Raw genomic sequence first — 22,637 nt, forward strand, 5'->3', positions numbered from 1 at the left:
AAATAATATGTCGACCCACTTAGCACCTTGGAGTTGGGCAATATCACCCATTACTGGAGTAGTTGGACCAGTATATGGACAAACAAAGGGTCCTGGGGTTTATCTTTAGAATTTGTAACATTGATGGTAACATTTATAATAATAATATGTCGACATGTTTACCAATACTTATTCATACCATTCTTCAACATCAACACTTCTTCTCATGAAAATTAAGAGAAACTGATTTCATGTTATCTCTAAAGTAATAATTCATTGTAAGTACTTTTAACATTATTGTAATAATCTCTTTTATGCATTTATATTTCTGAGAAATCCACTTGAAGCTAATAAATTTTGCAGAATTCCACAATGGGTAATTTAAACCTTTTTATTACAAAACTCGTATATAATTCGACGTTTGTAGGTTATAAAGCGATTACGAAGGAGATTTGAAATATCGGTGATATAGAGAAACCTCAATCAACAACGCGATACTCACCTAGTCAATAACCCCAAATACAATAAACAAAATACCTAAATTCTTTTAAAAATAAAGCAAATACGATACTGTCACTTATAAAATACACTATGGCAACTTCCACGTATTTTACGTCGGAGAAACAAGCCCGAAACTCAAAACAACTTTCATATAACACAAAAAAAAAAAATAGAATCTCACGTTTTTAAATTCAACACTGAAACTCAAATATATATACTACAGGTAACATTTAAATTCCAAACAGAGAATCCAACATCATTAGACGATAAACTAAATATTTCCTTGTAATACAAAAGCAAACACATGTTAAACCAACATAAAGAAACACTTTTATATCTATATTAATAAACATCAATAAATTTGAAGATGATACTTTTAATTTAAAATGTTTTATAATATATAAAATATTCTGAGTACCAAAAGTGACGCAGCTAGTAATAGAAGGTTGTTAAAAACTATCATATCAAGATAAGACAGTTCAATTATCATTAGAATTAAATGATGTATAAGATAACGTATCGTTTTTTGAACGAAATCGATAAAAACGCAGTTTAATTAACGTAGATGGGAGTATTTTAAAATTCTTATTTGGTGCAGTAACAACAGTTCGATCAGCAGAGATAAATCTCGAGAGAAATTATTTACTTTGTAGGTGAACAAATGAATAATATGAATTATTTAACAAAACCAACTGAATACCATGATTAGAAAAGTATTCAGATCATTGGTAAGTATCGCAAATATATCAATACATATCAGAGAAAAACAAAATAAAATGTATAAAACAAAAGCTGAGATGTTAGTTTTCAATGACACAATTCAGGAAAATTGACTGTAGTTAGCTTTTACGATGGAAAACAGTAGATCCGAATTAGCTAAGTCAGTACAAGCACTGTTTATAACCGCAAATAGAAAGTTAAGTTATCGCTTTCTACTCTAAGTAAGCTATCAAATCTGTTGGACAAAACCACATCGGGCTATTTGCTGTGTCCACCGAGGGCAATCGAGCTCCTAATTTGAGCGTTGTAAATCCATAGACTTACCGCTGTCCCATCGGGAGACTTTCATTAAAACAATAACTCCATGAACATAGTTATTTAATGTTAAGTGTTAACTGACTTTAAATGTTGTCAACCCAAAACTGGTTTATTGTCATTTCGATTATAAGACTACAATGATAAAGTTAAGAAACACTGGCTACCTAAAACTAGATAGAACTTCCTTTGGATATTGATAAAAAAAATAAGCGTTCCCTCCGTTTGTTTCTCTATAGTTATGTACAAAGTTAGATAACAAGCTAGCTGTGCTCTGTACATACGGGGTTTTCAGTGTATAAATCCACTGAGGAGCGAACTCTTCACCTCATCAAAACTTCTAGTTTTCACAATGAAAACAAATTATTTCGTACAATAAATAAATTCATTAAACTAACATAAAAAATAACATGTATCAAACCTATCAAATTTTGTATTCATAAAGTTTTAACTTGCACATCAGTTTACCCAAAGAATGAGTGAAAAGTATATAATTTAATATCAGAATTTTAAAATTCTAATTCAGTGTGATTACGAGTGATAGGCACTATAATAACTATGTTAATGTCTGGAAAATATTGTTAATAAACCTAGCAAGAATTTCGGGGAAGTACCAGTAAATTTAAAATATGGGGGGAACTGATCTCGTGTGTTTCCTCCTTGTCAATTCATCTGGGAACCATATGCTATAACACAATGTGTGCATATGCTTTAATTCGGCCTGAGAAAACATGTTTCATAACAATTACCATTCTGGGCACTCTTTTGAGCTTTGCAATTATCGCCCCTGTTTTCAGGCGATTATATCCCTGAAAAATGATATTATTTATTTTCCCTATGAAGCCGTTAAGAAAGTGTCCTTATTCAGAAGGTCAAATGTTTTGGGAGGCCTAATGCTAAAAGTCAGGTTTGTTTGTTTTGAATTTCACGCAAAGCTACACTCAGGCTATCTGCGCTAGTCATCCCTAATTTAGCAGTGTACGACTAGAGGGAAGGCAGCTAGTCATAACGACCCACCGCCAACTCTTGCGCTACTTTTTTACTAACAAATAGTTGGATTGACCGTCACTTTGTAACCCCATCATGGCTGAAAGCACGAGAATGTTTGGTGTGGCTGGGATTCGAACCCGGAAACCCTTGATTAGGAATCGAGTGACTTAATCACCTGGTCATGCCAGGCCTAAAAGTTAGGAACTGTGTCCTTATGTGCAAACCTGTAAACATGTGTAAATGTGAATCGAGTTGGGGAAGGAGGTGACATCTAGAGATAAATGTAATTTTTATCACGAACATTTGAATTCATTTAATTCTTATGCTAATAAATTATTTTAATAATTGTCAAATGAGGCTTGTTTTAATAAATAAATGTATGTGTCACATGTTATTAAATATTCTTCTTTAGAATGATATTTCCTGAAAAAAAGAACGGTAGAAACGAAATGTTAAGCAGATTATTAATTATTTTTACTGGAGTTTATGGTCGTTAAAAGTATACAATATACTGCAGTCTGTACTCCAGTAAATGTGGCCCGCAATGGCAAAGCGTGTTAAGGCATGCGACTCGTAATCTGAGGGTGGCGAGTTCGCATCCTCGTCGCGCCACACATGCTCGCCCTTTCTGCTGTGGGGGCGTTATAATGTCACAGCCAATCCCACTATTTGTTGGTAAAAAAACTAGCCCAAGGCCACCCAAGAGTTGGTGGGTGGTGATGACTAGCTGTCTTCCCTCTAGTCTTACACTGCTAAATTAGATATAGATATATGTGTGTATGTGAAAAATATATTTTTTATGTATTCTAAATTGATTTATTATTGTTAACTTATAAATATTACATAAAACACACAAATCTTCGGATATTAAAGGACACTCTTGGGTTTCCACAATAAGGCACTCTTTGATAAGTTCCTTAACAATAAAAGCATATTCCAAGATTTTTCATGCAAAAGGTTTATCTATGTTTCAAATTCATTGTGTTTTAAACTATGAAACATTTAATATGGTTTAAATTTACTAATTAATAAAATAATTTCCATAATTTAGTTTGTTTGTTTGGAATAAGCACAAAGCTACACATTCGGTAGAGAAAATGAATATTATTTTCAAAATCTATGAAACTGAATTATAGAAAATCATGCCACTCAACTTGCTACTGTTCTTGGAGAGATCTAACAAACACAATCTGTTAATTTTCTTGTCCTAGAATGATGCCAGTCTTCATGGCCAACATATTTCAACATGCGTTTTGGGATATTTGGTTTATGAGCTGTTGATGTATATCTAGTTATCACTGTTGCTGACCAGTGAAAACAATACAGGCCACTACAGTGATAAACAGATATACATTAACAGCTCAAAAACCACATACAGTTTGTTTAATTAGTCTCTTTATACAAGGTTGTGTGAAAGTGTTAGGACAAAAGAATATTTTGTCATTCTTCCCATTGTATGGGACTAATTCTTCCATGTCATTACTGACTGTAGTGATGGTGGTGATTCACTGATCACTTTTAACAATTAAATGAGCCAGGATAGTGTTACTTATTATTTTTAGAATTCCCTACACTTGTACCTTGAACATGTCATAAGGGTTCTGTTTGAATGAATATAGTGATAAAATTCAGGGCTTGAAATAAATGTCATGGTACTGCATGCAATGCATTAACTGTGTACAAAGAAGCTAGCATTTTGTACCAGTATATACTAGAAGGAATAAATTTAATAGCAAACCACAAATAAATCTTGATAAAAACAGTAATAACACATATACAATGTTATCTTGTCATTCCACAGACCAAAAGGAGGAGAGAATTGTCAGTAGAGCAGATAGTTTGCATAAAAACTTTGATACTAGTTGGTTTCTCCATCAAATTTATCTGTAGTGGTCCCAGAAGGCTGACTGCCACTGGTCTCAAGCACGACATAAATGCCAAATGATAGAAAAGCACGACATAAATGCCAAATGATAGAAAAGCACGACATAAATGCCAAATGATAGAAAAGCACGACATAAATGCCAAATGATAGAAAAGCACGACATAAATGCCAAATGATAGAAAAGCACGACATAAATGCCAAATGATAGAAAAGCACGACATAAATGCCAAATGATAGAAAAGCACGACATAAATGCCAAATGATAGAAAAGCACGACATAAATGCCAAATGATAGAAAAGCACGACATAAATGCCAAATGATAGAAAAGCACGACATAAATGCCAAATGATAGAAAAGCACGACATAAATGCCAAATGATAGAAAAAGCACGACATAAATGCCAAATGATAGAAAAGCACGACATAAATGCCAAATGATAGAAAAGCACGACATAAATGCCAAATGATAGAAAAGCACGACATAAATGCCAAATGATAGAAAAGCACGACATAAATGCCAAATGATAGAAAAGCACGACATAAATGCAAATGATAGAAAAGCACGACATAAATGCCAAATGATAGAAAAAGCACGACATAAATGCCAAATGATAGAAAAGCACGACATAAATGCCAAATGATAGAAAAGCACGACATAAATGCCAAATGATAGAAAAGCACGACATAAATGCCAAATGATAGAAAAGCACGACATAAATGCCAAATGATAGAAAAGCACGACATAAATGCCAAATGATAGAAAAGCACGACATAAATGCCAAATGATAGAAAAGCACGACATAAATGCCAAATGATAGAAAAGCACGACATAAATGCCAAATGATAGAAAAGCACGACATAAATGCCAAATGATAGAAAAGCACGACATAAATGCCAAATGATAGAAAAGCACGACATAAATGCCAAATGATAGAAAAAGCACGACATAAATGCCAAATGATAGAAAAGCACGACATAAATGCCAAATGATAGAAAAGCACGACATAAATGCCAAATGATAGAAAAGCACGACATAAATGCCAAATGATAGAAAAGCACGACATAAATGCCAAATGATAGAAAAGCACGACATAAATGCCAAATGATAGAAAAGCACGACATAAATGCCAAATGATAGAAAAGCACGACATAAATGCCAAATGATAGAAAGTGCGACATAAATGCCAAATGATAGAAAAGCTACGACATAAATGCCAAATGATAGAAAAGCACGACATAAATGCCAAATGATAGAAAAACACGACATAAATGCCAAATGATAGAAAAGCACGACATAAATGCCAAATGATAGAAAAGCACGACATAAATGCCAAATGATAGAAAAGCACGACATAAATGCCAAATGATAGAAAAGCACGACATAAATGCCAAATGATAGAAAAGCACGACATAAATGCCAAATGATAGAAAAGCACGACATAAATGCCAAATGATAGAAAAGCACGACATAAATGCCAAATGATAGAAAAGCACGACATAAATGCCAAATGATAGAAAAGCACGACATAAATGCCAAATGATAGAAAAGCACGACATAAATGCCAAATGATAGAAAAGCACGACATAAATGCCAAATGATAGAAAAGCACGACATAAATGCCAAATGATAGAAAAGCACGACATAAATGCCAAATGATAGAAAAGCACGACATAAATGCCAAATGATAGAAAAGCACGACATAAATGCCAAATGATAGAAAAGCACGACATAAATGCCAAATGATAGAAAAGCACGACATAAATGCCAAATGATAGAAAAGTGTCCAGATCTACAGTATCAAGAAGATTCGATGATAATGGAATATTTGATTGTATAGCAGTTAAAAACCTTTACCTTGTTCTCCAAATATTGTCAAGAAACTGTACTGCTAATAATTGGAAAGAAGTGATATGGATGGATCAGTCCTTGTTTGAAATAGTTAGCTCAAAATGCACATTGTACATCCCATGGAAGAAAGGCGAAAGTTACTTCAATGCATAGCACCTGTGATAGAGCAGGGGAGAGACATTGTGATGGTTTGGGGGTGTCACCTCAGCAGGAGATTTTTGCAAACTGTATGAAATAATGACCCCAAACAGTCATCCAACCTATGCAGAAATTAATTAGCTGAGAGATACGCTGCTGAAGTCATTCAAATGATACAGTGGTTCCCACAGAGCACCGATTTCAATCAGATTGAGCAGATCTAGGACTAGATAGACATACAACTTGCCAAATCAAAAGTTAGTTCCAATGTAACTATATGGGAGTGTATTCGACATATTTCAAGTAAAATCCCAAAGAAAAGTGTGATTAAACGTCTTTCAACAATGCCTGAAAGACTTTCCATGGTTATTAAAGCAAAAGGGGGACACAGCAAATATTCACTGTTTGCTGAACTCAAACATCCTCACTAAATTTCTCTTGTACTAAATGTGAATAATAATAAAAAATATTGATGTTTTACCTGTGATTTACCTTCAACTGTTCTTTGAAAGTTGCCTGAAATCTGATTTTTGACTTTGTTCGAACACATTTGCACAGTACCATAAGATGGACTTAAATCAAACTAATCATTTTTACAGAGTAAATATTGATATCTTATGGAATTATGAATATTACAAAATAAATATCACACTATGAGATGTGCTAGAGTAAGCTGAAGTTTTCACAAGATGAACAGTTTGTAATAACAATGAATTCCTACATTTAATGAAACTGCTTTTTTGATGTATGTTATGAGGATAATAGGTTCAACTCAAACAAACATAGCCTCGTAAAATAACAGTAATTTATACCACACCTCTGAGAGTTCAGATGCAGTGTATCGTTTATTGATGTCCACTTCTAGACACCCATCCAGGAAGTCCAACACTAGAAACAGGTTATCCTTGTTCTCAATGTTTAGTTTTCCATATTTTTGATATTAAATCAAATACCTGAAAAAGAGTGCGACTTGATGACTAAATCAATAACCTAACTTAACAGTATGTACAAATCTTTGGATAATCCTTCCTAATAATGTCTAAATATCACTAAAGGTATACCTTTATAGTAGTTAAATACCTTGGGTGAATTATCTTGTGTGTTAGTGTTTATTTTTAGGGGGTAACAAAATGGTAGTCATACTACTGCAGAAAATATAGTTTAAGAAGTTGAAAGATAATAATATAACATGTACATTCCACAACATTCAATAATTAACTGTTTGTTACTGTATACAGTCTTGTCAAATGTTCATTGTTGCTGTCATCACTATCTTCAATACATCTTCACGTTTGAATAATGTGAACAGTGTTGTTTTTGTTTTTATTATAGGTATTCTCCATAGTTGGTGAGATATTCTTGACAAAGCATAAGATTGGGTTTTAAAGTACAAATATGTAGCTTTTAAGAATTTGGGTACTGGTTGTAAATGTACCAACATTTACCATGTCACCATTTTCTTGATGATAAGGAGGTAGACCATTGACCATTTCAATGGCTGTTATGCCAAGGGACCAAATGTCAACCTCAGGTCCATACTCTATCCTTCTTACTAATTCTGGAGCCATCCAGCGACGAGTTCCAACCAATGATGTTCGCTTATTTTGTTCTGGGGAGAGCTGAGCACTTGTTCCAAAATCAGCTATGTGATGGAAAGAAACAAACATTAAGTTACCATGTGAGAGAAAAATAAAACATAAATAACTGGTAGTCAGCCTTAAAAAAACTAGCTTAAGTCTAATTTAGGTTTCTTCTGCTCTTATTGTAAATTTTGACTGAAAAATAGAAATATGTAATCATCCAAATGCACAAATAAAACTTGCCAGCATAAAAAGAGTTGATAGAAATCCCCTATTTATATATATGTTTCTTGCTTAGTTACAGAACAAATAGTACTTAATGATGTATTTTTGAAATTGCTGGCCTTAAAAAATGTCAAATTTAACTAAATATACAATTTGTTTTATAATTACCAAATACATAAATCCAACACTTAAAAATACAGTCTGAGAGTGAAATTATTTCTTTTTTTGCAATCGATTTGCCACAGATTTCCTTTTCTTTATTCATATGGATCATATATTTATAAACGTTTAGCTTTAAATCAGAAAATAATTTATGATAATTTCTTGCAGCAATGTGGGCTAGTAAAAGAGTAGCCCAAGAGTTGGCGGTGGGTGGTGATGACTAGCTGCCTTCCTTCTAGTCTAACACTGCTAAATTAGGGACGGCTCGCGCAGATAGCTTTCGTGTAGCTTTACGCGAAATTCAGAACAACGAAACCAATCCAGCAGTATGCACTGCATAGCCATGGAACATAATAAGCAAGTCAATATGGCTGAACAGTGTGGATTTCAAACGTTAAAGAAACTCTCGTCGGGTACAATTCACTATAAAATGAGACCTAAACAATAAGAATTAGCATGAAAAAGGAAATAAGGTTCCTGAAAAAATTAAATAAGAATTAAAAAATAACAAGTCAAAGTCACATGGAAATTTGAAGAATGACTGCATGTGGAATACGATAGTCCAAAGAGGAAGAAGTTTGATATCATGCAAATAGTGGGAGATTAATGTATTAGTAATTTTCTACATGCCCGACTGAAGAAGTTCCTCTTGGGAATAACAAAGATGAGACGACAGAGAAAAAGTAAGGTGTCAAATATGATAAAAAGAGATCTGAAACAAACTATGAGAGGACAACGAAAGAAGGGAATAAGCAAGCAAACTATATCCAAAACCCTATATCAGTTGCAAAAGAAGGCAGATAGACGGTAAAATGTAGAATGAGAAATATCACAAACAGAGTGTGGTTGCAAAGGGATAGAGAGGCAGGAAGGAAAATCATAGATGTAAACCATGTGGCAATGTAACATTGAAGAGCACGCACAGGAAAAAAAAGTCTTTCTGATTTACACATAGGACAAGAGTAAAAAACGGAAGGAAGGTAAATCAGAGAAAAGTAGAATATACTCTCCCTAGTCTTTTAGGGTTTGGAAAATAAAGAGCAATTCAACTAAAAAAAAAAGATATGTAGGATGACAAAGAATAAATGAAATATCATTGGCAAATAAATCAGACTACCAACGTCCAAGATTAAGGGGATAATGAAAGAAATATTAAGAAAAAGTTGGAACAAGGAACACGTAGAAAGTGGTTTGAATGGGGGCTGATTGAGGCATTGGAGAACCACATTAAAATATCAGTTAAGAAAAAACCACAGAGGACGACAAATCTGAAATAAACTTATCAATATGGAGTGAGAGGTAAATACCCTATGATACTGAAAGAAAATGAAAAATGTGGGACAAACCCAACCGATAACAGAAAACCAAAGGCCATAGAGTATTCCAAATAAAAAATCCAAGTAATAATCTTAGAAATACAATGAACAATGGTCCAATCAGCTGAAAACTCCTGGCCCGGAGACCAATGTCACAAAACATTCCATTTATGTTACTAAAATTCCATGGAGGAGGGGCAAATGTAACATTCCAGAAATAAAACTGCATATTCTAATAAGCTTAAAAATTCTCACAAAAGACCACGTACAGACGAAGGATGAAGATGGAGGACAGGAAGAGCAAGATGAGGCACTGATGACTGAGTTGCAAAAGAAGTCAGATAGACGGAGAAAGAGGAAGTTGGATAAGTCGGAGAAATCACGACTGAAGAGGCCAATAATTAGCAATGAGAAGAGACTGAGATTAAGTGTTATGGAAGAAAAAATTATCCAATGAAAAAGTTGCATGTGATGATAAATATATAGGTTGTTGGTCCAGTCATAACTGAAGCACTGATAGTCATGACGAGAGGATAAGAGACTGGATGCGAAAATAGAAGTAGTTGGTGGTTGAGGGATGTGGTAAGGACTTCAGTGTAAGGAGTATCTCACTGTTGTTGAAGCCACCAGAAAACAAGAGGACCAAGAGACCACGTCATTGGATAGTTTTTTGTCTGAACAAGAAAGATGATCTGCGGCTAGATTGAAACACCGAGAACGTGACTCACAGTGATATAGATATCCTGTGTGTTGGCCAAGAAACTAAGGTCCAACAAAAAAATCGTATTGAGAAAGGGTGCCACTTTGGTGATTCGGATACGCAACCACTGCGAAACTGTTGATTGAATCATGACAAACGATGTCTGATCAGATGGAGTAAATGATCCTAAATCCAGAAGCTCCAAAGTGTTGATATGATAAGACTTCTCAGTTACAAACCAACACCCCAAAGCCTCCCTGTTGATCGACCATTTCCCTCTATTCATGAATGTAACAAGTAAATTCGAATGAAGACGATAAACTGGAATATACTTGCCTATGTGTAGATTTTGTCCATTTACTAAAACAGTTCGTTGTTTATCTTAGGAGGAAGAGTAATAGATGCCTGCAAAGGTTCCTGTGCAAGATTACTAATTGTGAAGAGCTCAAATATCAACTCAATCACAGGGGATTAGAGCAGTCAGGGCAGACCACAATCCCAAAAGCGACAGCACCTAGTCAACTGTAATAGATGGAGGGATTTGTTTTGGAATTTCGCACAAAGCTACTCGAGGGCTATCTGTGCTAGCCGTCCCTAAATTAGCAGTGTAAGACTAGAGGGAAGGCAGCTAGTCATCACCACCCACCGCCAACTCTTGAGCTACTCTTTTACCAACGAATAGTGGGATTGACCGTCACATTATACACCCCCACGGCTGAGAGAGCGAGCATATTTAGCGCGACGCGGGCGTGAACCCGCGACCCTCGGATTACGAGTCGCATGCCTTACGCGCTTGGCCATGCCAGGCCGTAGATGGAGAGACCAGTAAGAATGCAGTGAACTGAAACATCCATTGAATGAAATCGGTGAGTAGAAAATTAGGCCTTACTAAGTTTGGCATTGAAAAACACCCAAATGGGGAAAATATTAGGAACGTTGAAGGAAGACGTCTCTGGTGTGATTAAACAGCCCACCCGACTTATCATCTGGAGAACGTTAAGAGTATAAAAAGCAAACTCCTGTTCAGAATGAGCTATCAGTAACCAGTCATCCATATAATAATGAAAACGTATCCTGAGAACAGAGGAATATCGAGAGAATCCTAAACCTATTCAATAAAAAACACAAGTGGTCATATCAAGGATTAGTATGCAAAGCTGATAACTCACCCCAAAGATATGGTCACAACTGCGGAGCTATAAGGGAAAGATTTTTAAATGCTACTGAACGTATAACAAAAATTAAACAAAAAGCAACATATTTTCTTATAAAAACAGAAAACTGACTGATGAAGTGATATAATTAATGTAAAATAATACATTCTAATTAATTAGTTCTACGTTCCAAAAATGAAGTTTTTATCTATAATATTTTAGTACTGAGTACAAATTTACCTCTAAACCACTATACCATTCTTTTGAACACAAGACTTTCAAACTCACCCTTGGCCAATTTGTTTCATCTTTGTATATTTCTCATTTGGATCTCCCTCAGAAACAATACTTCTCAACACTGTCATAATTTCCTCGTCTGTCATTCTTTTTTCATTTACCTTGGTTGACATCTTATTGCTGTCTTTATTTGGCTCCTTCAGAGAAACAGTAGTTCTTAACTTCTCCATGTTTTCTTTATCTGTCACTTCCTTGTCATTAGATTTTGTGGACACAGTCTTCTTAATTATGATGACATCTTTCCCATCCAGTCCAAGTGGTGAGTAGTTCTTGACTTCCTCTTTTTCAACAGATATTACGTACTGGTAAAGATACGTAGTTATTAATTTTGCAACTCTGACGTAATCAAAAGGGTATTTAGGTAGAGGTTAGAGGGCTCAGCTCCAAAGCCCATGATCGTAATGGGAGCCCACTGATAATTTTATTCTATGTAAAATTACATGGGTGTAAAATCCACAGAAATTAATAGCTTCTGGGATTACACAAACTTAAATCTGCCTCTGGAAATATTAATTCTAAGCCAATGATATATTTGCAGGGAAACTGTGAATTCAGTGTACTGTCACCAGTAAAGTCATCAAAGAGATGCTTTTGAATTATATAAACCCAAGACTGTGGAAAACTACAATAACCTAGACTGCCATGTGTAAAACCCAGTGAAATAACCCAAAAGTGATATTGAACACTATGGTCTGAAATTTATAATTTAAAGCAACTGAAGCTTTGTGCTGTCACTTACTGTTTGTATTACAGTAGAACACTCCTGAACAAGCTGTAACTGTTTGTATTACAGTAGAACACTCCTGAACAAGCTGTAACTGTTTGTATTACAGTAGAACACTCCTGAATAAGCTGTAACTGTTTGTATTACAGTAGAACACTCCTGAACAAGCTGTAACTGTTTGTATTACAGTAGAACACTCCTGAACAAGCTGTAACTGTTTGTATTACAGTAGAACACTCCTGAACAAGCTGTAACTGTTTGTATTACAGTAGAACACTCCTGAACAAGCTGTAACTGTTTGTATTACAGTAGAACACTCCTGAACAAGCTGTAACTGTTTGTATTACAGTAGAACACTCCTGAACAAGCTGTAACTGTTTGTATTACAGTAGAACACTCCTGAACAAGCTGTAACTGTTTGTATTACAGTAGAACACTCCTGAACAAGCTGTAAAGAGAAATGTGGAGGGTCTAACTAAAGAAAAATAACAAATTTGGAGGCTCTCATTAGCACTGCGGGCTTATGCTGCTAAAAATCAGGTTTCAATACCCGTGTTGGGCTGAGCACAGATAGTTTTTTCTGTACAGGGTGGCCCGTAAGTCCCTACCCATCCATATATTGTGTCTGAACAACGTTATAATACTAATGATGACTTGAAGGCAGCTGTTACCGCGGCATTTGGAACAATAACAATAATTAAAACCAAGCTACTAACAATCCAACACACGCTCCTCACAACAGGATACAGAGTTTCAAGAACTACATCATCTCAATTCATACATAAATATTCGAACATACCAACCATACCAGATAGACTCCTACATAGTAAAATAACGTACTTTGTTAAGAATTGGATGAAAAATGAATTACTATGCGAACTAGACAGGTACCTCATACATGATGAAGTTTGTCCTAAACATCTCTCCCCAGTTAATTTATATTTTAAATATAAAAATAATATAAATTGATTTTTATAAAGTGCTATCAACAAACTTGACATTCTGCTGATAGAATAAAATAATCACTATATATGTACCACAATACATGTACATTGCCCTGTAAAGGATCAAAATAATATTCAGTTCAAATTCCAATACTGCAAGACGACATATTTACGGAGAGGAGGAAGAGGTCAAAGAGACACGGTCACGTCACAGTCACGACCAGTGCTTGATGCCGAGCAAGAAAGACGTGTGTTTTCCCTCCTGCCTTGCTCGCATGACGTTCTCGTTTCCTGGACCCGCTGTGCCAATCACGCCTCCTGTTCCGCCGGTAATCGTCGACGGTCTACCACCCCACCTTTTGCCTCAACAAATAGATATGTTTATCGCCCAAGCTAAGCCTGGCGCTTCCATAGACCCATCTAGAACACGGATCCTTCGCCGAGGAGGTATTCTACTCCAGCCGTCAACTCCTGCTGACTTTTCATACTTTTACGAACCGTGGAAAACTCAAATTAACATCAGATGCTCTACGACAAAAAGCCCAACAAGCCTTTTCTCTGTTTTCCTGAGAGAAATACACCCTTCCATACACCCTAGCGAAATCAAAAACGCCATCGAAAGCCAGATAAAGTCTGAGATATACGCCGTGCATCGTATCTTCTCAAAATCCACCAAACAACCAACCAGCTTCATGAAAATAGTAACCACCACCAAACATGTTGCCGATGCCATTCTACATAACGGTTACTATTATCATATTTTTTATTTTAATACTGAACGCCCCCGACGTCGCTCAACCAATCCAAGAACACCCAAACAACCAGAATATGTTTCGCAACCTATTGCATCAACTAATCCGCCTTTCGACCGCCCACAACTCAACCGTACTGAGCCCGAGAAGAGAAACAACAAATCTTGCCAGAACACACCTCTCATTCCAAGTTCCAGTCCCTCTAACCAAATATAAACCTCGCGACTTGCAACTAAAGACGTTTCAGTTCAAACAGAATCCAAGTCTACAAACACCAAGACGTCACAAACTTAGATTAAAGGAAGACATAAATCTGTCCAGACCACTGTAGAACAGCCAAGTCAATGAGCATCACCTGAGATTTTATGTGCATCTCAACGATTAAATATATTTCAAGAACTAAGGTGCAAGTTTCACCCAGAATTAACTATTTCGCCAGTGCCACCTTAATCCAAGTTTCGCCTCTCATCGTGCGTTTTTGTTTTGTTTTTGTTTTTTTTTCATTATTAACCAAGACTTTCTCTCCGCACAGCTATTCTCGGGCACGATCTGGGTAGGTTATCCGGCGCCCAGGTCGTGAAAGTGGGTTTTCTCGGGATACTCCCGTTTCCCCCCACACCTAAATCTTAGGCATTGGATCTATAGATCCCTGCTGGGGCACTTTGATCCATCGATCCATGCCTTTTTTATGTTGTCTCTCCTCGTCTCTTTTTTGGAAGGGTTTTGCTTTGTTGTCTGCCACGCCTACCAGACTAGCATTTACACGAATAAAATCACACCCATCAATCTGTCTATCCTTTATATCCATTCAGTTATTTTCTAGTGTGGGGTTGAAGGAGGACTGTTTGGTCTTCTAGCACCCAAGGGGATTAATGGTTCGCAAGAAATATTAATCTTATACCTAAACATCTGCCGTAATTGTGTGTGTGTGAGGTCAAAGAGAACCTGACCCTCCAGGGTATGAACATATCATACCCAAACACCGAGGCCTGGCATGGCCATGCGCGTAAGGCGTGCGATTCGTAATCCGAGGGTCGCGGGTTCGCGCCCGCGTCGCGCGAAACATGCTCGCCCTCCCAACCGTGGGGGCGTTATAAAGTGACGGTCAATCCCACTATTCGTTGGTAAAAAGAGTAGCCCAAGAGTTGGCGGTGGGTGGTGATGACTAGCTGCCTTCCCTCTAGTCTTACACTGCTAAATTAGGGACGGCTAGCACAGATAGTCCTCGAGTAGCTTTGTGCGAAATTCCCAAACAAACAAACCCAAACACCGAGAGAGAGAGATTTAATACCATGTATTTGAAGTGAAGTAAATCAATAAGTAATTATTGAAAAAACAAAATTGTAAATTTTATTATTGTATTTATAATTCTCTTTAGTAGAAAAAAGGTAAAATATTCTGTTCTTCAGTGCTCTTTTTTGTTCTTTTTATAAGCAATTAGCAGGCATAATAATTGTACAATGCTAAATTAAGCCTGAAAGCTAATGACGATTTGGAGCATGACTGAGTAAGTTATTTTAGGGGTTTACACTTTATCATAGTTACTTTTTAGAATTAAGTTTTATAGTTGAAGAAGTACGATATTAATTGATCTATGTATTTAAACAAGGCATGTTAGCAAGTACTATTAATTCGGCTGCAGTGTTTGATAAAAGCCCGTGTTTAACCTTTTTAGGGTTACGGACCCATTTGAGTTTGAGAATCTGACTCGAAGGCTGCAAATCCTGTCCCAGAAATATTTACATATATACAAACACACAAAATAACGGAAGAAAAAAATCGGTTTTTGTGCCCCCCAGTTTACTGACTCCTCCATAAAGCCCTTCCATGAGCCACCAGTTAACTGTTATGAACCTTCGATTTAAACTATGGTTAGACAAAGATGGAGGCTGTGATATTAGTAAAATTATGAAAGCATAATTTCAGGAAAACATACAGAAATGGCATAAAATATGAAAGTGTTTTAACATCTAAGAATAATTGTCATTACTGCAGTGTTAGAAGTATTAGAAATAAAATTGATGGATTCAAAATAGTTGTAGAAACAGGATTTTGATATTATGGGTATCCTGGGACTTTGTCGGATTTCAACAATTTTTATGATAATTTTGTTTGAAATAGCATGTTATGGATTATTTACTATAGATAGAGTATTGAGAAAAGGGGATGAATAACTGTATGCAAGGAGTAAGTTTCATCTGGTTGAGTTGGAACATATTAAGAAAATAGCACTGGGTTTGAGTGAGTGTTGGTGGATTTAAAGGGAAAAGTCTTTTTTTTTTTAACTACAATTTGTTGTAGACCACCAACTCAGAATATGGAATTTCCTGAGAAACTGTATAATGAAGTCAAAGTGGTAGTTGAAAATGATGTTATGGGATATTTTAATTTCAAGGATGTTAATTGGAAATATTTTGCAGTTTGACAGTGAGAGGGATAGGTTTTTAAAGATTGTTCAGAATACTTTTATACACCAACTACTGATGGAAACTACAAGAGAAAAACTATATTAGATTTAATATTAACATGTGATGTGAATATGATAAAGTTGAGGTTGGTGAGCACTTAAGTACAAGTGACCATTGCATTATTATGTTTGGGATTTTATTACATGTAGAATTTAAGAAGTGTGGTTTAGTAAAGGTTTAAGAGGTTGTGTGAGGGATAAACATAATGCATTCATGAAAATTAAAGTTATTGAAATTAGTAAAGACTTGCAGGACTATAAAAAATCAAGATGGTTAATGAGAAAGTTAAGAGGGCAGATAATTCATTTGTATGATGGTTGGTTCAAACAGTTGAATGATGAGGAATTCTTCAGAAATATGATGGGTAAGCAAAATGTCAAGACGAAGATTGGGCCTCTTAAAAGACTATAGTGAAGGGCTGAACTCCGAAAATTATGAGATATTGATCACATTACATTATATGAGTTCTTAATTTTTTATAAAGGTATATACAGGTATTATGCTTCAACCAGAGCACTAAATGTTTGGGAAAAATATTGATGTGAAAGATATTTTAAGTTCTTAAATTGTAAGAGAAAGTTTGGGAAACCTAAAAATTGTTAAATTCCTTGTCCTAGAAGTTTAAAGAAACTTAAATATTTTTATTTGTGAACTAATAGCCAACATTTGTTCATAGGTCATTGGCTCATGGAAGAGTATTGGATTAGAAGTTGGCTAATAGTAGTCCAATATTCAAAGAAGGTGATGAACATTGTCTAGACAATTGTAGGCTATTTAATCTTACATCAGTAATTGGAAAGGTTTTAAAAAGTCTGATTAAAGATGTATTGCAGAATCATTTGAAGAAGTTTGATGTAGTGTCAAAGAGCCAGATTGATTGCAATGAGGGAAAGTCTTTCATCATGATGAGAAACCTGTTTGAAGAAAAATGTATTCTCAAGATGGTTGGTATGTGTATTAAAACTTCAATTGAAATAAAGTACAGATAACTTAACAAGGGTGAAATTTTGTTGTGTACTTTATTTAAATTAAAGGGAAAGTCTTGTTTAAAAATCCTCTGATCTTTTTAGAGGATTTTACTGTAAGAGTTGATAAAAGAATTTTGAATTTGGTTTATCTTGACTTTCAGGAAGCATTTGATAAGTTACCTCATAAAAGATTTATTACAAAAATTAAACCTGTGGGTGTGAGGGAAATGTTATTAAATTGGAAACAAAACTGTCAGGAGTGTAGAAAGCAGAGAATAGTAATAAATAGAGTTAGGTATGACTGTGTGATAGTTACAAGTGATGTGCTTCTAGGCTATGTGCTGGGCCCTCTGCTGTTTATGCCTGGTATTAATGATATGGACTCTGGAATGACTAATAAAAGTTTATAGATAATTTTAATATTTTTGGGTTGGCAACCTGTATCAAAGATACTGCAGACTTACAAGGGGATTTAGATAATTTGATGAATTGAGTCAGTATATTACAGATAATGTTTAACTATTCAAAATTAAGGTGTTGCATGTAAATTTTCAAAATTCAAACTTAAAAACTGTGGTTGAACAAAAAGATATTGGTGTTGTGATCAGAAAATCACTGAAGTAATTTAAACAGTGTATTATAGCCAGCAGTAGGTCTGATAAGATTTTGGATAGCATCTATATAAATATTGAATATGTGACAAGAGATATAATTGTTTCACTGTATAAATCATTCATAAAACCTTATTTACAGAACTGTACACAGTTTTGGGCTCCATTCCTCAACAAAAATATTGAATTGTTCGAGAAGGTTCAGAGAAGAGCTGTCAGGATAATATGTTGGCTGGGGTACTGTCTCAGTTATTTTTTGGATGTGACATTTCATTAAGGTGTTTAACATTATTAGGGGTAGGAGTTTAATATAAAATATTTCTTTATTGATGTCAGTAAAGGATTATGGTAGTAAATATGATGATCAGTGTTGCGAGATCTGGTAATTTGTCTTGTCGTCCTTTTAAAATCAGTTTCAAACAATAAAAATGGATTGAATTGTTAAACTATTGTCTTCAAAGAGCTCTTTGTTTATGAGTATGAAGATTCAGCATCACAAAGTGGACATGTTCAGGTACAATCTGATTGTTACAAGGAGGTTGAAGATCATTTCCACTACAAGAACATTTTCCACACAATTACACCACTTCTAGTACATGCACTGTCAGAAAAACACATTCGAGACTAATATATCTTTCGTCATGTTTTTCATAATTTTATTCTTACATTAATATAAGACAGATAAAATGTTGCTCATCAGACCATGCCATCTGTTTCTCGTCATTCGTTGTGCAGAATTGTGTTTTAAGCATGATTTTATATTTTGTTTATTTACATAATATATTTACATTTGTTGTAATGTCATTAGGGTGATATGGTTGGACATAAAATCCTGGCTGTTGTTGAAGAATTTGGTAGTTGTGTACAGTCCACTTTAATTTATCTGCTTCTTCATTTGTCTTTCCTTGCAGCCATTGGTGGAAAATTTTGTCTCTTTCTTTTTTACTCTGCACAAACTCAGATGATATGTCTTTGTGAGAACCCAGTAAAATGAAAGGTTTCTGGGAATCATGCAGTGTTGAATGTAAAATTAGAAGGATTCTTGTTGCTATCTAGTTTCTTCAATTCTGACATTTTGGAACAAGTAATAACCAGCAATTCACATATGTTTTACAATTGTAGATAAATAGTGTTTCTCAAATGTATGTGTATATGTTTATGAAGTAGTGACTTGTGTATAAAGTTATTACAATTACATAAAGGTAATATTTTCCAACACACTAGAACTATATATCTTTTCCCCATTTTTAATGTATTTGTTAAAGAAGAATATACAAGATACGTAGAACCTGATTAATAGCTGTCTTAATACTTTTTACCCTGAAACAAATTCAAGTATATATGTTGCTTTTGACATGTGACTGTTTTTATCACAACTGATGTAATCAGACTTAACTATTCATTTACTATTTTGTTTGCACGTTTTTTTTTCTTCTTACTGAACTGAATCAACTTTACATTTATAATTATAGTGCTTATAACATTTAGAGGTTTCTCTAAACTTTAAAACAAAAAAGTTATGATTATAATACCATCCTGGTCTTAACAGTGTATTTTTTTGTATTTAGAAACGTGTGTTCAAAATTATAGCCACTTGTATGTTGACTTAAAGCTTCTAAAATTGTAAAAAAGGATTTTATTATACCTATTTTAACAGGTTATTTCAGCATTTAGTTCTGTTATGAATTCAAATGTATCATAATTTGGCTGTTATTAGTTACATAGATTGGATCTGTGTCAAGATTTTGAAGTATATTCATCAATCAAATTATGTTTTCCAAATTCTGGCATTAGATACATGACATTTGGAATGTGTACTACACAATTTAAAACTAGGCTTTTGGATAGTGTGGCAAGTTTAAGATCAGTTTCAAATTAGTTTTGATACATGACTAGAGATACAGGTGTGTAGGAACAAATGTTAGAAATATGTTTAAGTCTGTCATTTAGCTGAGTTTCTGGGTTAATTGAATCTAAATTGTGAAAGATTATGATTAAAATATTCATACTTAACACTGCAGATTAAGACAGTTTTTGTTTTCAAGAGCTGTAGGAAACATGCAGATGTATCGTAATCAGTTGAACCTCCAATTTTGGATGTGTCTTGAAAATCTTTATCTTGTAAGGTGGTAACCCTGAGAGCACACCATAAATATTTTGAACAGTATTTGTCTTCAACATAGATGCAACTCTGAAGAAACAATTACTTGCAAGTTCCCCAGTGTTTTAGGTTTTATGCAACCTAGTACATTATTTTGGGACCAACTATTGAGTTTATAGGAATCCATAGACCCACCATACTTCCAGTGCTTTATGGTCACTTAACACTGATGTATTTCATTTGATATTTTTCTCTTCTCCTTTCTCACATTAGGTCATACAAGAGTTTTAGCTCAAAAGATATGATATAGGACATTCTTATATCTATGATTAAAATTTTCATAACAAAATGAAATTCAGATAAATTCTTATCTTTATCACAGTCTTCTCCTATATGAAAGATTTGTACCTTTTACACAAGAAATGTCTGTCATACTCTGCTCTCTTGGAACTCAATTTTCTCATACATGCTTTCTCACTTGAACTGAGTGATTGCCATCATTTGATTATTGATCAATCAAGAACTACATTTATCAAATACATTAACAACCAGTTGTCTATGTTCTAGTAAGTAGTTGTACAGAAAAAAAAGTTTTGGTTGTGGGATCTAGTCAGTTGTTCAAAATGAATGAATAGGTTCATCTGGATAGGTGAAATAATTGGAAATGGTAATTTTGATTAGTTTCCTGATAACTGATATGATTGAAATTTCTATTACCTGAGTGTTGGAATAATGAAAAAACAGTAATAATTGGAAATGGTAATTTTGAGTTTCACTTGCTAATCAGTGTAGGAGCATGAGAGAGAGATCAACAAACACAAATAGGTCAGTAACTATGTAGTTCATCAGGAGACAAGTTAAAATGTTTTTGTAAAAGTATTTATTTAAAGACTATTTTCATATTATATTAACTTTATAAATTCTGTTGTAATTTGTTTTGTTAAATGTTATTTCTTTATACATTTTTGAGAAAAAACAAATACCTGCTCAAATTTTATCATTTTTCTTACAACATGAAAATGGAGATTTAAGATTGTTATTAGAAATAGTAGCTCATTGACAGTTTAGTTATATATTAATCTTGTTTTTATTGTGATTTCCATAAGGATAAAGTTTATGACAACTGCCAAAATTACTCTAGTTCTGAATGGCACATTTTAAATTAATTCTTTCTGTTAAAATGTTTGAAGTTATTTTTATCATAATTATTTAACCTATTTTCACCCTCTAGTGTCATGGAACTGGCAGGATACAAAAGGTCCCTCATGAAAACTATAAGAAAGAGACAAATGGAATTTCTAGGACACATCTGTAGGAAGAAAGGGATAGAGAAACAGATGCTATGTGGAAAAATAGAAGGGAGGAAATGCAGAGGGTGTCAAAGAACTAAATATATCGACAGCCTCAATAACTATGTCACCAAGAATTCAATGAGCAACATCAAGTTGATAAGGAGGATTCACAACAGAGAAGTCTGGCATGCCATGGTCGTCAATGTCTGCCGCAGATTTGACACATGAAGAAGAAGAAGAAGTGTCATAATAAATTATAAATTTAAATTTACCACATATTGAAGAAATTTATAATAATAATAATTTATAATAAATTATAAATTTAAATTTGCCACATAATAGGAAGAAAGTAGCACATGTGTAACATTTCAACTTTTACATCTTGTATGTTATGAACCTGTTAAGATTGCTTTGTCAGAATACATTTTAAAACAATTATATGGATGAAGCAGAAAAATCTTCGTTACAAATATGTTCATTTCTACATCTCTGTGGGTCAGTTATGTGTTTTAATTTACAGTTGCTGAAGATCTGGGAAAGTAAGCTGCAGCATCTCCAACTCTTTTAACATGTTAATAATTGTAGAGAAGAATTTCCCCACATTTTTATCATGGAAAGACTGAGTAGTAAAGACCAGGAATGTATGGAAACTGATGCTGGAGATATTACAAACATGAATGTGACAGTTCTGTCTAGTGATAAAGTATTCTGGCTTTAGGTAGGTTGTTTAATTGGAAAACACTCTTGAGATATGCTTTAGAAATTATTCTTTGATTGTATATATATTGAAGTAACTCAGTTGTTTCATTACAGTTAGTTTTCCTGGAGATATCTCTCCATTTTCACTGATATTTCCTGAATTTTCAGTGTTAATCCTGTCCATCCCTGAATATCTTATGTTTTAAAAATTTCTGTGATAATTAATTCAAAATTGCATCCAAAATAAAATTATAAATGTCATGATAT

General features: G+C 34.3%; 2 protein-coding genes across 6 annotated transcripts in view; one reads left to right on the top strand and one right to left on the bottom strand.

Annotated features, from left to right (window-relative positions):
- LOC143248858 (uncharacterized) overlaps positions 1–22,637 on the top strand; it is a 37,190-nt gene that overhangs the window by 12,369 nt on the left and 2,184 nt on the right. For all 5 annotated transcript variants that reach the window (XM_076497707.1, XM_076497704.1, XM_076497708.1 and 2 more), the window contains 3 exons: positions 17,533–17,643; positions 18,421–18,515; positions 21,611–22,389. In XM_076497707.1, the coding sequence (XP_076353822.1) occupies positions 17,533–17,643; positions 18,421–18,515; positions 21,611–21,899 (495 nt within the window). In that variant the 3' untranslated portion in view covers positions 21,900–22,389. The remainder of the gene's footprint in view (positions 1–17,532; positions 17,644–18,420; positions 18,516–21,610; positions 22,390–22,637) is intronic.
- On the bottom strand, positions 7,735–12,626 carry LOC143248862 (serine/threonine-protein kinase PAK 3-like). The gene is made up of 2 exons (XM_076497710.1): positions 11,803–12,626; positions 7,735–8,019 (listed from the first exon to the last, which is right to left on the bottom strand). Exons 1-2 carry the CDS (start codon positions 11,979–11,981, stop codon positions 8,016–8,018), a joined length of 183 nt encoding a protein of 60 aa, XP_076353825.1. The 5' UTR covers positions 11,982–12,626; the 3' UTR covers positions 7,735–8,015.

The sequence above is a fragment of the Tachypleus tridentatus genome, chromosome 4 (assembly GCF_004210375.1).
Source record: "Tachypleus tridentatus isolate NWPU-2018 chromosome 4, ASM421037v1, whole genome shotgun sequence".
Taxonomy (NCBI): domain Eukaryota; kingdom Metazoa; phylum Arthropoda; class Merostomata; order Xiphosura; family Limulidae; genus Tachypleus; species Tachypleus tridentatus.

Bases quoted from the DNA above. Each gene is read 5' to 3' on its own strand.
- LOC143248862 (XM_076497710.1), bottom strand. From the start codon at position 11,981: ATGGAGAAGTTAAGAACTACTGTTTCTCTGAAGGAGCCAAATAAAGAC.